Source organism: Salmo trutta, chromosome 6 (genome assembly GCF_901001165.1).
Source record: "Salmo trutta chromosome 6, fSalTru1.1, whole genome shotgun sequence".
Lineage (NCBI taxonomy): Eukaryota > Metazoa > Chordata > Actinopteri > Salmoniformes > Salmonidae > Salmo > Salmo trutta.
Genome location: NC_042962.1, coordinates 11,181,269 through 11,198,636, shown reverse-complemented (window position 1 = coordinate 11,198,636; position 17,368 = coordinate 11,181,269). Strand labels below are relative to the sequence as shown.

At 48.3% G+C, this 17,368-nt stretch overlaps 1 protein-coding gene across 2 annotated transcripts in view; it reads right to left on the bottom strand.

Annotated features, from left to right (window-relative positions):
- Positions 1-6,450: 6,450 nt before the first annotated feature.
- LOC115195406 (zinc finger homeobox protein 4-like) overlaps positions 6,451-17,368 on the bottom strand; it is a 66,714-nt gene continuing 55,796 nt past the window's right edge. Inside the window, exons 2-5 of one of the 2 annotated variants that reach the window (XM_029755230.1) lie at positions 12,954-15,390; positions 12,464-12,706; positions 11,856-12,150; positions 6,451-7,142 (exon numbers count right to left, since the gene is read on the bottom strand). In XM_029755230.1, the coding sequence (XP_029611090.1) occupies positions 6,505-7,142; positions 11,856-12,150; positions 12,464-12,706; positions 12,954-15,344 (3,567 nt within the window). In that variant the 5' untranslated portion in view covers positions 15,345-15,390 and the 3' untranslated portion in view covers positions 6,451-6,504. The remainder of the gene's footprint in view (positions 7,143-11,855; positions 12,151-12,463; positions 12,707-12,953; positions 15,391-17,368) is intronic. The other variant, XM_029755229.1, reaches the window with a different exon arrangement.

Genomic DNA, 17,368 nt, shown 5'->3' with positions numbered 1-17,368 from the left:
ATCTGCCTGCTCACACCTCACATCTCACATCTGCACTGCAGAGCTGTATAAGCAAGAGTTAACTCTTGGGAAAAAATGATTTTGTTTTTGGACAGGTAGCCACTGTGTTCCATTTTGGAATTATGCAGTGTTGCAGTCTGGAATTCTAGACTGTACTATTTTACAATAATCAAATCCAAAATCCTACAATCAGTGTTCCATTCTACAGGTCGATTGCGGAATTCTAAAGTCTTCTAATCCAGAATCTATTACAGAATCCTAGAGTGTTCTAGCTGAGTTGGTGGTACATTTTGATGGTATCAATTAGGAATATTCAGAATTTATCAACAGAAACCACCAAGTCGGTGGTAATAGTTGAATAGTTGTAAATCAGAACTTGTTCTCAACTAGCCTACCTGGTTAAATAGATTTTTTTTTTTAAGTCCTTAAACCATAACCAAGGGTTAACTGAGAGAATGAGTTTGAAGGAGGAGCTGATTGGTTCCTCATAAAAGTTCCGTCCTGCATTAGGATTAACGTCTGTGGCCAAGGCTAGAGAGAGAAAGGGGGAGGGGTAGAGAGAGTGAGAGAGAGAGAGGGAGAGAGAAAGAGGGGTAGAGAAAGTGAGAGAGAGATATGGAAGGGTAGAGGCAGAAGTAGCCCTTGTCCTGCTAATCTCATCTGGCCTCCTGCTGTAAAGTCTGGAAAACCTGCCGTTCTGAATCCCCTCAGATCTCTACTGAGCGACAAAGCAGCAATAAAGTCTGAATATGATTTTTGTTTGCATCTTCCAACGTTTCCCATAGAGCTATACAGACCCGAAGTGTTCTAGAGCTACACAGACCCTAAGTGTTCTAGAGCTACACAGACCCTAAGTGTTCTAGAGCTACACAGACCCTAGGTGTTCTAGAGTTATACAGACCCTAAGTGTTCTAGAGCTACACAGACCCTAAGTGTTCTAGAGTTATACAGACCCTAAGTGTTCTAGAGCTACACAGACACTCAGTGTTCTAGAGCTACACAGACCCTCAGTGTTCTAGAGCTACACAGACCCTCAGTGTTCTAGAGCTATACAGACCCTAAGTGTTATAGAGCTACACAGACACTCAGTGTTCTAGAGCTACACAGACCCTCAGTGTTCTAGAGCTACACAGACCCTCAGTGTTCTAGAGCTATACAGACCCTCAGTGTTCTAGAGCTATACAGACCCTCAGTGTTCTAGAGCTATACAGACCCTCAGTGTTCTAGAGCAATAAAGACCCTCAGTGTTCTAGAGCAATACAGACCCTCAGTGTTCTAGACCAATACAGACCCTCAGTGTTCTAGAGCTATACAGATCCTCAGTGTTCTAGAGCTACACAAACCCTCAGTGTTCTAGAGCCATATGGGAAGGTTCTCAACAGTTTGTTCTCTTTGTGTGTGGGGGGTCAACCCAGGATGGCCAGAGCAGAGCCAGGTCAGAGCAGAGCCAAGCCAAGCCAGAGCAGAGCCAGGCCAGAGCAGAGCAGGGCCAGAGCAGAGCCAGGCCAGAGCAGAGCCGAGCCAGAGCAGAGCCAGAGCAGAGCAGAGTAGAGACAGGCCAGAGCCAGGCCAGAGCAGAGCCAAGCCAGAGCTGAGCCAGAGCAGAGCAGAACAGAATAAAACAGAGCCAGAGCAGAACAGAGCCACTCCCATTGGTCTTTCAACTCCAAACATAAAAAAGAAAAGGTGTTTTTCTGATGAAATAAACCAATAGATTTTTTTATTTCTCCCCCACTCTGCTTTAGCATCTGTGCAACAGATGTGTGCAGCCAGAGCAGGACAGGACAGACAGGTGGGGACAGGGCAGACAGTGTGGACAGGGTAGGGCAGACAGTGAAGAGCAGGGCAGGCAGGGTAGGCAGAGGAGACAGGAGGGCAAGCAGCCGGTATGGTAAAGGTAGAGGGGGTAGAGGGGTAGCTGAGTGCATGGAGAGTACAGTAGAGGGGTAGCTGAGTGCATGGAGAGGACAGTAGAGGGGTAACTGAGTGCATGGAGAGGACAGTAGAGGGGTAACTGAGTGCATGTAGAGGACAGTAGAGGGGTAACTGAGTGCATGGAGAGGACAGTAGAGGGGTAATTGAGTGCATGTAGAGGACAGTAGAGGTAGAGGACAGTAGAGGGGTAACTGAGTGCATGTAGAGGACAGTAGAGGTAGAGGACAGTAGAGGGGTAACTGAGTGCATGGCGAGGACAGTAGAGGTAGAGGGGTAGCTGAGTGCATAAAGAGGACAGTAGAGGTAGAGGGGTAGCTGAGTGCATGGAGAGGACAGTAGAGGGGTAACTGAGTGCATGTAGAGGACAGTAGAGGGGTAGCTGAGTGCATGTAGAGGACAATGGAGGGGTAGCTGAATGCATGGAGAGGACAGTAGAGGGGTAACTGAGTGCATGGAGAGGACAGTAGAGGGGTAACTGAGTGCATGTAGAGGACAGTAGAGGGGTAGCTGAGTGCATGGAGAGGACAGTAGAGGGGTAGCTGAGTGCATGTAGAGGACAGTAGAGGTAGAGGGGTAGCTGAGTGCATGGAGAGGACAGTAGAGGGGTAGCTGAATGCATGGAGAGGACAGTAGAGGTAGAGGGGTAGCTGAGTGCATGGAGAGGACAGTAGAGGGGTAACTGAGTGCATGGAGAGGACAGTAGAGGGGTAACTGAGTGCATGTAGAGGACAGTAGAGGTAGAGGACAGTAGAGGGGTAGCTGAGTGCATGGAGAGGACAGTAGAGGGGTAACTGAGTGCATGTAGAGGACAGTAGAGGTAGAGGGGTAGCTGAGTGCATGGAGAGGACAGTAGAGGTAGAGGGGTAGCTGAGTGCATGGAGAGGACAGTAGAGGGGTAGCTGAGTGCATGGAGAGGACAGTAGAGGTAGAGGGGTAGCTGAGTGCATGGAGAGGACAGTAGAGGGGTAGCTGAGTGCATGGAGAGGACAGTAGAGGTAGAGGGGTAGCTGAGTGCATGTAGAGGACAGTAGAGCAGTAGCTGAGTGCATGTAGAGGACAGTAGAGGTAGAGGGGTAGCTGAGTGCATGGAGAGGACAGTAGAGGTAGAGGGGTAGCTGAGTGCATGGAGAGGACAGTAGAGGGGTAGCTGAGTGCATGGAGAGGACAGTAGAGGGGTAACTGAGTGCATGTAGAGGACAGTAGAGGGGTAGCTGAGTGCATGGAGAGTACAGTAGAGGGGTAGCTGAGTGCATGGAGAGTACAGTAGAGGGGTAGCTGAGTGCATGGAGAGGACAGTAGAGGGGTAACTGAGTGCATGTAGAGGACAGTAGAGGGGTAACTGAGTGCATGGAGAGGACAGTAGAGGGGTAGCTGAGTGCATGGAGAGGACAGTAGAGGTAGAGAGGACAGTAGAGGGGTAGAGGGGTAGCTGAGTGCATGGAGAGGACAGTAGAGGTAGAGGGGTAGCTGAGTGCATAGAGAGGACAGTAGAGGTAGAGGGGTAGCTGAGTGCATGGAGAGGACAGTAGAGGTAGAGGGGTAGCTGAGTGCATGGAGAGGACAGTAGAGGTAGAGGGGTAACTGAGTGCATGGAGAGGACAGTAGAGGTAGAGTGGTAGCTGAGTGCATGAAGAGGACAGTAGAGGGGTAGCTGAATGCATGGAGAGGACAGTGGGATGACCTTCTCACCTTCTGCACTGGCCAAAGGTAAATCGCTCGCCAGGAAGCTTAACACACACATACGGACACCCGAGTGCACAGGCGCCAGACATGGCTTAAAAATGCATTACGACTCTGGGAGCTTTTCATTATTTTGTTATATGTTGGCACAAATTAAAAATTGTCTGTTTTACTCATTCTGTTTGTGTGTGTGTGTGTGTGTGTGTGTGTGTAGTGCGTGCTTGTGTGTGTGCGTGTGTAGAGTCTGTATGTAGTGCGTGTGCGTGTGTAGTGTGTGTGCCTGTGTGTCTGTGTGTGTGTACGCGTGTGTGTGCGCGTGTGCGCGCGCGTGTGTGTGTGTGTGTGTGTGTGTGTGTGTGTGTGTGTGTGTGTGTGTGTGTGTGTGTGTGTGTGTGTGTGTGTGTGAAGTGTGTGCATTTCTGTATGATAACATCATCCTATTTTCTGGGACCATGAGGTAGTTCAGAGTTGCTTTTCTGCCTATTCTCCCTTTTCAGAGAAAATAAATAGTTACACTAATATTGTTGGACATGTTTCCCTATTTCTCCTCTTTTGTTTTATCCCTTTATATTGCCTCAGAGTTGGTCTTGTACCTTCGCCTTCAATCATTGTTAATAAAAAATAATATAAATCCCTGTTATGATTTTTAATGGCTGCCAATGCTTCATGTTGCCGAGTTGGCTATTGCCAGGCGATAATCAACTGCTGTGAACACACAGCCATGCACTACAGGCCACATAGACACAGCACAGTGACATTGCTAGGGCTGGTCAATAGATCCTCATTAGCTTAATACGTCGAGTGCACAAAACATTAGGAACACCTGCTCTTTCCATGACAAAGACTGACCAGATGAATCCAGGTGAAAGCTATGATCCTTTATTGATGCCATCTGTTAAATCAATTTCAATCAGTGTAGGTGAAGGGGAGGAGACAGGTTAAAGAAGGATTTTTAAGCCTTGAGACAATTGAGACATGGATTGTTTATGTGTGCCATTCAGAGGGTGAATTGGCAAGACAAAAGATGTAAGTGCCTTTGAGTGGTGTATGGTAGTACAGTAGATACCAGGCACACCGGTTTCTGTCCAGAACTGCAACTCTGCTGGTTCTCACACGTTCAACAGTTTTCTGTGTGTATCAATAATGGTCCCCCACCCAAAGGACATCCAGCCAACTTGACACAACTGTGGGAAGCATTGGAGACAACATGGGCCAGCATCCCTACGGAATGCTTTCAACACCTTGTAGAGTCCATGCCCCTACGAATTGAGGCTGTTCTGAGAGCAAAAGAGGGTGCAACACAATATTAGGAAGGTGTTCTTAATATTTGGTATATTCAGTGTCTGGGTCCTGTATCTCACTCTCTCTGTCTCGGTCCCTGTATCTCTCTCTCTCTCTGTCTCTGTCTCTGTCTCGGTATCTGTCTGTCTGTCTGTCTGTCTGTCTGTCTGTCTGTCTGTCTGTCTGTCTGTCTGTCTGTCTGTCTGTCTGTCTGTCTGTCTGTCTGTCTGTCTGTCTGTCTGTCTGTCTGTCTGTCTGTCTGTCTGTCTGTCTGTCTGTCTGTCTGTGTCTGTCTTGGTCTCTGCTTCTCTCTCTTCAATATTTTGAAAATAACTCAATTAGCTTTGATTTCAGTCATTATATTAACATCATTGAAAATAGTTTTTCCTTTCACTCTTACAGGAAAGAGTGAAACGGAGAGGGGGAGGAGAAAAACAGAGAGGGGGAGGAGGGAAGAGAGAGTGGTGGTTGTAAAGAGGGATGATCGAAGCAGAGTGGGAGGGAGAAGAGGATAGGGGATAGAGAATAGAGGACAGAGAATAGAAGATAGAGGATAGAGGATAGAACACAGAGAATAGAGGACAGAGAATAGAGGATAGAGGATAGAGGATAGAGGATAGAGGATAGAGAATAGAGGATATAGGATAGAGGATAGAGGATAGAGAATAGAGAATAGAGGATAGAGGATAGAGGATAGAGGATAGAGGATAGAGGATAGAGGATAGAGAATAGAGGATAGATAGAGAATAGAGGATAGAGGATAGAGGATAGAGGATAGAGGATAGAGAATAGAGGATAGAGGATAGAGGATAGAGGATAGAGAATAGAGGATAGAGGATAGAACACAGAGAATAGAGGACAGAGAATAGAGGATAGAGGATAGAGAATAGAGGATAGAGGATAGAGGATGGAGGATAGAGAATAGAGGATAGAGAATAGAGGATAGAGGATAGAGAATAGAGGATAGAACACAGAGAATAGAGAACAGAGAATAGAGGATAGAGAATAGAGGATAGAGGATAGAGGATAGAGGATAGAGAATAGAGGATAGAGGATAGAGAATAGAGGATAGAGAATAGAGGATAGAGGATAGAGAATAGAGGATAGAACACAGAGAATAGAGAACAGAGAATAGAGGATAGAGGATAGAGAATAGAGGATAGAGGATAGAGGATAGAGGATAGAGAATAGAGGATAGAGGATAGAGGATAGAGGATAGAGAATAGAGGATAGAGGATAGAGAATAGAGGATAGAACACAGAGAATAGAGAACAGAGAATAGAGGATAGAGGACAGAGAATAGAGGATATATGATAGAGTATAGAGAATAGGTGCACAGCTTGCATTGGTACACATCTCCCACAATGCCACGCCACTCGTCCTCGGGCAGGGTGCGTTCGGCGTTAACGTGGGCGCCCAGCACCTCCAGGCTGTCGGAGGTGATATGATAGAGGATATATGATATATGACAGAGGATATATGACAGAGGATATATGATAGAGGATAGAGGATAGAGAATAGAGGATAGAGGATATATGATAGAGGATAGAGGATAGAGGATAGAGGGAGTACCAGCACGTGTGTCTACCAGTACGGTGCATCATGTTATTAAAGTGGCCTAGGCTTGTTACCACCGTGATGCTGTGTTGGTTTGTGAGTTGATGGCTTCTGTGTGTCTACCAGTACGGTCGTGGATGATGTCATAACAGAAGTGAACGGTACCTTGTACAGCCTAATGGCAGCCTCGTGTCGTTGGTTGGTGGCGTGCAGCCGCAGTTTATCCACACTGTTGCTGTAGTAGTCGCACGCATTGCACTTCAGATGCACGGGGTTGCCGATGGCGACGCACTTCAACCTCCACTGGTTGGCTTTCCCTCCTTCCTTGATGTGCGCCACCAGCTGATGCTTCTGCATGTGTTTGTCTGTCTTACAGTGCAGCTGGAAGTTGGCCTTGAGCTGGGTGTTGTAGGTGCACAGCTTGCATTGGTACACATCTCCCACAATGCCACGCCACTCGTCCTCGGGCAGGGTGCGTTCGGCGTTAACGTGGGCGCCCAGCACCTCCAGGCTGTCGGAGGTGAAGCGGCTGCAGACGGAACACTGGTAGATGCAGAGGGACGGGTCGCTGATGGGTGGGGAGAGCTCGCCACCGCCGCCGCCGCCGCTTTCACCGGAGAGGACGGACAGGTCATCAGCCATCAGCAGACCACTGGCCAGACGCAGCTCCGCAGACAATTCATTATTCACTGGGGACAGAGAGAGAGAGGGATGTTAGAGAGGGAGCGAGGGAGAAAGAAGAGAGGAGAGAGAGTGATTTGGAAGACAAGGAGAATAAGAGATAAGGAAACAGGAAAGAAGAGAAGAAAGAGTGAGCAGGGAGAGACAGAGAACATAGGTGAAAACCAGAAAGCATAAGCAAGAAAGAAAGAGAGAGTCAGACAGAGACAGACAAAGAACCAAAAGCATAAAAAAGCAGACAAAGGAGAGGGAGGAGGTAGAGGTGGAGGAGGTAGAGGTGGAGGAGGTGGAGGAGGAGGTGGAGGATGAGGAGGAAGTGGAGATGGAGGAGAAGGGGGAGGAGGAGGTGGCGGTGGAGGTGGTTGGTGGAGGAGGTGGAGGAGGTGGAGGTGGAGGAGGAGGTGGAGGAGGAGGTGGAGAATGAGGAGGAGGTGGAGGAGGAGGAGGTGGAGGAGGTGGAGGAGGAGGAGGTGGAAGTGGAGATGGAGGAGAAGGGGGAGGAGGAGGTGGCGGTGGAGGTGGTTGGTGGAGGAGGTGGAGGAGGTGGAGGTGGAGGTAGAGGAGGAGGTGGAGGATGAGGAGGAAGTGGCGATGGAGGAGAAGGGGGAGGAGGAGGTGGCGGTGGAGGTGGTTGGTGGAGGAGGTGGAGGAGGTGGAGGTGGAGGAGGTGGAGGTAGAGGAGGAGGAGGAGGTGGAGGTGGAGGAGGTGGAGGTGGAGGAGGTGGAGGTGGAGGAGGTGGAGGAGGAGGTGGAGGAGGAGGTGGAGGTGGAGGAGGAGGTGGAGGAGGAGGGTGGGGGTGGAGGTGGAGGAGGAGGTGGAGGAGGAGGTGGAGGAGGTGGAGGTGGAGGAGGAGGTGGAGGTGGAGGAGGAGGTGGAGGAGGTGGAGGAGGTGGAGGAGGAGGAGGTGGAAGTGGAGGAGGAGTTGGAGGATTTGGAGGTGGAAGTGGAGGAGGAGGGCATGAAGAAGAAGAAGACTAGCCATAGCATAGCACTATAGGCCTCAGTCACACCAAAGGATTTGATCAAATAAAGCATTGCACAGACCCAGTGGCTCCATACAAAGCCTTGACTATAAAAAAATCTAATAGGATTGGATCAGGATCAATTACAATCATCCCTTTCAACTTGTCAGCTTCCTCATCAGATAGTTTTAATGACTCTGGGCTAGGGCAGTGCAGGGCTAGCTTTAGAGTAGCGGGTAGGAAAGCTAGCAGGCCTTCTCACACAACATGAAACGCTGATCGATACAAAAGGATCTCTGTTCTGTTACGACACTGCTCTCTCTCTCTCTCTCTCTCGCTCCCTCCCTCCCTCCCTCCCTCCCTCCCTCCCTCCCTCCCTCCCTCCCTCCCTCCCTCCCTCCCTCTCCCCCAGAACTAAAACAGATCATCTTCCATTCATGTAATTATGTGCGTTTGATCTCCACCCGCTCCCTCTCTCCGTCTCCCTCTCTCCGTCTCCCTCTCTCCGTCTCCCTCTCTCCGTCTCCCTCTCTCCGTCTCCCTCTCTCCGTCTCCCTCTCTCCGTCTCCCTCTCCCTCCCTCTATCGCTCTCTCTCTCAATTCAATTCAAAGGGCTTTATTGGCATGGGAAACATATGTCTACATTGCCAAAGCAAGTGAAGTAGTTAATAAATAAAAGTGAAATAAACAATAAAAAATGAACAGCAAACATTACCCTCACAAAAGTTACAAAGGAATAGAGACATTCCTTTGAAACAAATGTCATATTATGGCTATGTACAGTGTTACAACGATGTGCAAATAGTTAAAGTACAAAAGGGAAAATAAATAAACATAAATATGGGTTGTATTTACAATGGTGTTTGTTCTACACTGGTTCCCCTTTTCTTGTGGCAACAGGTCACAAATCTTGCTGCTGTGATGGCACACTGTGGTATTTAACCCAATAGATATGGGAGTTTATCAAAATTTGATTTGTTTTGGAATTCTCTCTCTCTGTTGTGTCTCCTTTCCCAGAACATGTAGATAAAAGACTAACACATTTGAATCGAACAATTACACATTTGTATTTTTTTACAGTACAAATCTGCTAATTAGTCGACATAGTGTGTGTGTTTGTGTGTGTTCGTGTGTGTCTGAACAACATTTGCTACACACAGTGTGTGTGTGTGTGTGTGTGTGTTTGACTCTTTGCACATACACTAGACTCCACACACACACACTAACGCATACTTACACTGACACTCCAACACATACACACACATGCAAACACACACACACACACAACACGTGCACACAGACACACTGTCACCACACACACACTTCCACACTCACACACACCACTTACGCTGCTGCTACTTTCTATTATCTATCCTGTTGCCTAGTCACTTTACCCCTACATACAGTACATTTGGGAAGTATTCAGACCCCTTCACTTTTTCTGCATTTTGTTACATTACAGCCTTATTCTAAAATGGATTAAATTATTTTTTTCCCTCATCAGTCAACACACAATATCCCATAGCGACAATTTTTTTGCATATTTATTACAAATAAAAAAACAGAAATACCTTATTTACATAAGTATTCAGACCCTTGGCTATGAGACTCGAAGTTGAGCTCAGGTGCATCCTGTTTCCATTGATCATCCTTGAGATGTTTCTACAACTTGATTGGAGTCCACCTGTGGTCAATTCAATTAATTGGACATGATTTGGAAAGGCACACAAATGTCTATATATGGTCCCACCGTGCATGTCAGAGCAAAAACCAAGCCATGTGGTCGAAGGAATTGTCCTTAGAGCTCCGAGACAGGATTGTGTCGAGTCACAGATCTGTGGAAGGGTACCAAAACATTTATGCAGCATTGAAGGTCCCCAAGAACATAGTGGCCTCCATCATTCTTAAATGGAAGAAGTTTGGAACCACCAAGACACTTCCTAGAGCTGGCCGCCCGGCCAAACTGAGCAATCGGGGGTGAAGGGCCTTGGTCAGGGAGGTGACCAAAGAACACGATGGTCACTCTGACAGAGCTCCAGAGTTCCTCTGTGGAGATGGGAGAACATTCCAGAAGGACAACCATCTCTGCAGCAATCCACCAATCAGGTGTTTATGGTTGAGTGGCCCGACAGAAGCATCTCCTCCAGTAAAAGGCACATGACAGCCCGCTTTGAGTTTGCTAAATGTCACCTAAAGGACTCTCAGACCATGAGAAACAAGATTCTATGGTCTGATGAAACCAAGATTGAACTCTTTGGCCTGAGTACCAAGCGTCATGTCTGGAGGAAACCTGGCACCATCCCAACGGTGAAGTATGGTGCTAGCAGCATCATGTTGTGGCAATGTTTTTAGTGGCAGGGACTGGGAGACTAGTCAGGATGGAGGGAAAGATGAACGGAGCACAGTACAGAGAGATCCTTGATGAAAACCTGCTCCAGAGTGCTCAGGACCTCAGACTGGGGCTAAGGTTCACCTTCCAACAGGACAACGACACCAAGCACGCAGCCAAGACAATGTATGAGTGGCTTCGGGACATGTCCTTGGGTGGCCCAGCCAGAACCTAGACTTGAACCCGATCGAATATCTCTGGAGAGAGCTGAAAATAGCTGTGCAGTGATGCTCCCCATCCAACCTGACAGATCTGCAGAGAAGAATGGGAGAAACTCCCCAAATACAGGTGTGCCAAGCTTGTAGCGTCATACCCAAAAAGACTTGTGGCTGTAATCGCTGCCAAAGGTGCTTCAACAAAGTACTGAGTAAAGGGTCTGAATACTTATGTAAATGTGATATTTCAGTTTTTTATTTGTAATAAATTTGCTAAAATGTCTTAAAGCCTGTTTTTCCTTTGTCATTATGGGGTATTGTGTGTAGATTGATGAGTGTGGAAAAAACAATTTATTCAAATTTTAGAATAAGGCTGTATCATAACAAAATGTAGAAAAAGTCAAGGGGTCTGAATAGTTCTGAATGCCCTATATAACATCTGATAGTAGTTTTTGTAGATGTACATATGTACATAAATATCCTTCGTACCCCTGCATATAGACTCCGTACTGGTATCATGTATGTAGCCAGGCTCAAGATCATTGCTCACTGTGTATTTTTAGTTTAATTACTACAATTTCTTTCTGTGAATATTTCAACTTTAGAGTGTTCTGCACTGTTGGGTGGAAGTAAGTAAGCATTTTACTGTTAGTCTACACCTGCTGTTAACGAAGCAGGTGACAATTAACACTTGATTTGATTTGATTGGTGTGTGCAAGCGTGCGTGTAGACATGAGAAACAGCGAGGCTACAGCTGTGACCTCCAGGTTGCCATGAGGAATGGGTGGCTAACAGTACGGGCTCTTTGTTGAACCCCTCCACCTCCTAAGAGAGGAAGCAATGACAGAGGGATGAAAGGCGATAAGACAGACAGGGGGAGGAGAAAGAAAATGGAGGACAGAGGGAAAAAGAGAAAGAAGGCCAAGGAGACGGATAAAAACAAAAAGAGACATATGTCCTGGAGGAGGTATGGGCCAGATAGAGACAGTTCAAAACAAAGAGAGACATATGTCCTGGAGGAGGTATGGGCCAGATAGAGACAGTTCAAAACAAAGAGAGACATAGGTTCTGGAGGAGGTATGGGCCAGATAGAGACAGAGCAAAACAAAGAGAGACATAGGTTCTGGAGGAGGTATGGGCCAGATAGAGACAGAGCAAAAGAAGAGAGAACGACAGAGGAGAGAGTGACCGAAAAATAAAGTGCAAACATTCACCCTGATTTTCACCTAGCCCAGAGCTGAGTGCAGCAGCCGTATTGGGGTCCAGCTGGAAAGGGTTAATAATCATCTGGGCGTCTGGGCCGGGGCTCTCCAGCTTGACCCCGGTCAGGCCGATGTTCTGAGCCAGGTAGTACTGGTAGAGCTCAGCCTCGGCCGGGGCCAGACCCAGGTGCAGACCGTGTTGAATCTGCTTCATGTTCTGCTGCAGCAGCATCATGTTGTGCATGTGTTTCTCACTGGTCATGTGGATGCGCAGGTTCCTCGCCACGTTGGTCTCGTAGTCACACACCTGGAGGAGGAGGGGAGGTGTATATATATATATATATATATATATATATATATATATATATGAGGAACATTAGTTGAATGGGTTCTCAAAGGATGTGTGGTAACTAAGTACTCATATACAGGTGTACAAGTTTACAAAGTCGAAAAGTGTCAGTCAAACATAGTAAAAAGAAGCTGCGCCAAGACACTGATCTATTGGCAGAGTTGTGATTTTTCCTCTAATGGATCAGGGGAAGATAAGCTGATCCTAGATTTGTGTCTAAAACAATGATCAGCACTAGAACAGCCCTAGTCCAATGTGTAGTTTCACCCACCTCACAACGCCACATGGGCTTCTGTTTGGGCTTGGACGGCGAGGGGGTAACACAGCCCCCCACCAGGCTGCCGCTGGGCACGGGCTTGGCATGGCTATGGCAGGGGGAGAGAGTGTGGCTGTGGGTGTGGGTGTACTGTGGTTCAGTGCCCCCGTTCTGCAGGGTCTGAACGTTGTTCAGGTGCTTGTCCGACTGCATGTGGATGCTCAGGTTGCCCTTGGTGGTGGTGGAATAGTTACACACCTAGAGAGAAATCAGAGATAGAGAGGGTGTTATTTATAGAGATATACTGTAGAGAAAGGAACAGAGAGAACATTTTGACAGATAAGGGAGAGAGAGACAGAAAGAGAGAAGGAGAGCGAAAGAGAGAGAGACAGAGAGAGAGAGAGAGAGAGAGAGAGAGAGAGAGAAAAGGGGGAGAGAGAGAGAGAGAGAGAGAGAGAGAGAGAGAGAGAGAGAGAAAAAGAAGGAGAAAGAAAGAGAGACTAACCTCACAGCGGAAGGGCTTGTATCCACATGTATAACTCTCTCCCCGGGCCAGGCGTGGGTGAGCTTGCCCAGTACGACAGTACACACAGGACCCTCCAGACTCTGGGTGCTTCTCCTTCATGTGGGCGTCCAGTGTCTGCTGGTACTTGTAGTGCCAGTTACACTTGGGACACTTCAGTGTCTTGCAGGAGTTACGAGAGTGCATCATGGTCATGTGCCCTCCTAAGGATCGGGAGGACCCTAGGACCGTGTCACATTTAGGGCACTCAATGCAACTGCCTGGGGACCCCTCGCCCAGTCCAGGGGTACCCGGTGTGCCAGGAGTGCCAGGGTTTCCCCCATGCTGGTGCAGGGGTCCCGGACTCTCTTCGTCTCGTGGCATCATCAGGTGAGAGGAGGGGGAAGAGCCATCTGGACCAGCCAGGACTTCACTGGAGGAGTCGTTACTGCTATCTCTATCTCTGGCTAGGTCTGAGTTCAGCTGATTCTTCTCCATCTCCTCACGAGAGGAGGAAGAGAAGGTTATGGGGCCTTTGTTGCCACTGTACTTCAGCACGCTGTTAGACAGGTGTGAAATGCTTTGGTTTAAAATAGGGAAATCTTTGCTACTAGTGCTGTCGCCCACCGGTTCGTCATCCTCCATCTCCATCTCCACCCCTCTGTTGAAGTAAATGTCCTCCATGTCTTCTTCTGGACTCTGTCCTCCTTCTGCAGCCGGCTCACGTTTGATCAGCGGGTATGAGTTCAGGTCCGACCCGGGTCTGTTAGGATGCAAAGTGCATGGAGGAAGGCCCTCGCAGTCGCTCTCGGGAGAATCCCGCTCCAAGACAGTTGCCGTGGGAGATGAGTGAATCAGGGAAGCAGAACTGGCGGGGGTTCTGAGGGAGGTGCCGGTCACACCCCCGAGATTTGGATTGGTCTCAGCCTTTGGCATTGGTGGGATTCTGGGGGTTTGGTTGGCGGGGTTAGAGCTCGCACTCCCTTTCAGGAAAGCAAACCCGGCCTGGAGGGAATCAGCGTTCTCAGCATGGAACGTGTTCCACAGGCCGTGGAACCCTGAATCGGGACCCAGGTAGCTAGCGGCAGTAGAAAAGTGGGGTAGCACAGAGTTGGTGGATTTTTTTGGTTCCAGAAAGCTTATAAGAGGTTCTTTGTCCTTGCCAATCCCCTGGATGATGGCAGAGACGTGCTTGTTGCTCAGGAGCTTTTGCTCCTGCTCGTTGAGCGTCATCCGGTGGTCGTGGACAGCGTGCGTCACAAACGACCGGCTGTAGCCAAACGACAGCTTGCAGAGGAAACACATCAGCACAGGCTTCCTCTGTCCATCACTCACACAGCCCTCGAACTTGGACAAGTCCACATTGTTGGGAACATCTTTGGACACACAGGAATTTTTGGCTGCGCCGTCGACCGTCAAATAGTCTTTATCGTTCTTGTGGCGAAGGTCGTAGACGCGGAAACTGTGCAACACCGGACCGCTGGCGCCTGCGAACGCTGAGGTATTTGGGAACGACGATGTTGCCGCTGGGTCACCCGGGAATGCTTTCCCGAGGGATGACGCAATGTGGAAAGTGTTGATGACCTGTGGGCAGAAGGACATGGGTGCAGTTGCAGGCAGCTCCGCCTGGTCCCGATCCCCCCCATGGGTCGTCAAACCACTATGTGCATTATTAGTGGCAGCGGTGGGATTGTGGGGGCTGGGGGGGAAGGTTTTGAGGGACAGAAGGCCCTGGCAGGCGCCACCGCGATGCTCTTTGGAGTCCTCCAGGATGAAAGCAGATCCGTCGGGCTGGTAGACGATCTCGCCGCACAGGTTCTCCACGTCACTATCTTCTAACTCATCCTCCATCTCGCTGTCTCTTTCATACACCTCCGCCACTACATCAGGCTTCCCCTCTCCCTCACTCTCACCCTCCTCCTCCTCCTCCTCTTCCCGCCCTGCTGCATTAGGCAGGCGAGTGTTGGGGCAGTGGTGCTCCATGTACTGCTGTAAACTGGAGAAGGAGGTGGAACATTCGTTACAGGGGATCTCCTTCACTGGGGCCACCAGCGAAGCAGCAGTGTGGGCATGGTCCGAACCCAATATAACAGTCCCGGTTCCGGTAACAGTCCCGTTTCCGGTAACAGTCCCATTTCCGGTAAACCTTTCTATACGGCTGTGCTGCTCGGTCTTCAGCGGGCTGCCGGTGTCTGTGGTATTATTGGGGGTAACTGGGCTGTGCTCCGGTGCAGCGGCGGTGTGATTGGTGTCAAAGTTGGGATCCATCCCAGCGGCAACTGCAGTTCGGTCTCTCTCGGTCTTCTCTGCGTCACACGGCCCTGTTGGCAGCAACAACAGCTTCTGACCATTTTCCTGCCGCACGATCATAGAAGGGGAGTCACAGGTTGCCATGGCGACCTCTACATGGGGCTCTCATCTCATCCAGCCGGACAGGGACCTAAAGAGAAAAAGAGAATGTCATTACAAAAGTATTACAACAATAGCAATCACACGGTTTATCATTAACGGTCAATAATAGAACAAAGAGAATGTTAAGATCCTGCACCCATAATTCCATAATTGATGTGACAATTGAACGCTGACTGCCAGGGAATGCCTACCACAGAGGCATTAGTTAAAGGAGCCGCCTGACAACCTGTGAAAAGAGAAATTCCAATATAAACTATAGATCTGAGTGGCTTTGTCTTAGAGCTGACAGCCAGAGCCCATCGCCTGCCTCTGAAAACAAGTGAACACCTCCACACAAAAGTTTCACTGCTTTCCTCTCTCTCTCGGACCACACACTGATTAAAATGCCCTGGAAACAGAGGGAGGAGTGAACAAATGTGACGGCCAGATCCCTCGCTCTGGCCGTGAGAGAAGGAGAAGAGTAAAGGAGCGAAGGAGAGAAAAGTCTCTCTGACTCCTGTGTCGGTAAGAAAATCAGCTTAGCCTAAATCTGGGCCTGATAAAGGTCCCTCAGCAGGTAGATAAAACTCCCTGATTAATGCACCAGCGTCATTCATTAAACCTCATCCCCAAGCCCTCCCCAAGCCCTGTCCAAGCCCTGTCCAAGCCCTAGCCAGACTGGCCAGCACCAACAGTACACTAAACAGTTCCTTGGTGCTATAAGAAGAAGGTATAATGGAGACCTGTCCCTGTAAACCATTGCTTTTGTATAAACAAGCTGTGAATTAACCAACATTCGAATGAGGGTTTAAAATGCAACTGCAAACTTCAAATCCATCCACCTGCTACTGCCTGTCTATCTCTCCATGCCCGACTATCTCTCTCTTTCTGTGACACAGAACAAAGCAATTAGTGGATTAAAGTGAAACAATCCACAGCCGGTGGGAGGGAACTATATGGATGGTAAAGCGTGAGGATTGAAATCAAGTGTGTGTGTGTGTGTGTGTGTGTGTGTGTGTGTGTGTGTGTGTGTTCTGTACCATAATCAATTCTAATCTGAGATGGCAGAGAGATCATACAATGTAGAAAAGTACAGATACAAAAACCAAATGTTATATATATATGTGTTCTCCCTATGTGATGGGCTAAATCAACAGATAAAGCCAAATAGACAATACATGAATAAACAGATGACACATCTGAGAAAATGTAATGTAAAGTTAAATCTAGAATCGGCTTCCTATTTCGCAACAAAGCATCCTTCACTCATGCTGCCAAACATACCCTCGTAAAACTGACCATCTTACCGATCCTCGACTTTGGCGATGTCATTTACAAAATAGCCTCCAACACCCTACTCAACAAATTGGATGCAGTCTATCACAGTGCCATCCGTTTTGTCACCAAAGCCCCATATACTACCCACCACTGCGACCTGTACGCTCTCGCTGGCTGGCCCTCGCTTCATACTCGTCGCCAAACCCACTGGCTCCAGGTCATCTACAAGACCCTGCTAGGTAAAGTCCCGCCTTATCTCTGCTCGCTGGTCACCATAGCTGCACCCACCCGTAGCATGCATTCCAGCAGGTATATATCTCACTTGTTACCCCCAAAGCCAATTCCTCCTTTGGCCGCCTCTCCTTCCAGTTCTCTGCTGCCAATGACTGGAACGAACTACAAAAATCTCGGAAACTGGAAACACTTATCTCCCTCACTAGCTTTAAGCACCAGCTGTCAGAGCAGCTCACAGATCACTGCACCTGTACATAGCTCATCTGTAAATAGCCCAAACAACTACCTCTTCCCCTACTGTATTTATTTATTTTGCTCCTTTGCACCCCAGTATTTCCAGTGTTTTAATTGCTATATTGTATTTACTTCGCCACCATGGCCTATTTATTGCCCTTTACCTCCCTTATCTCACCTCATTTGCTCACATTGTATATAGATTTATTTTTCTACTGTATTATTGAGTGTATGTTTGTTTTACTCCATGTGTAACTCTGTGTTGTTATATGTGTCGAACT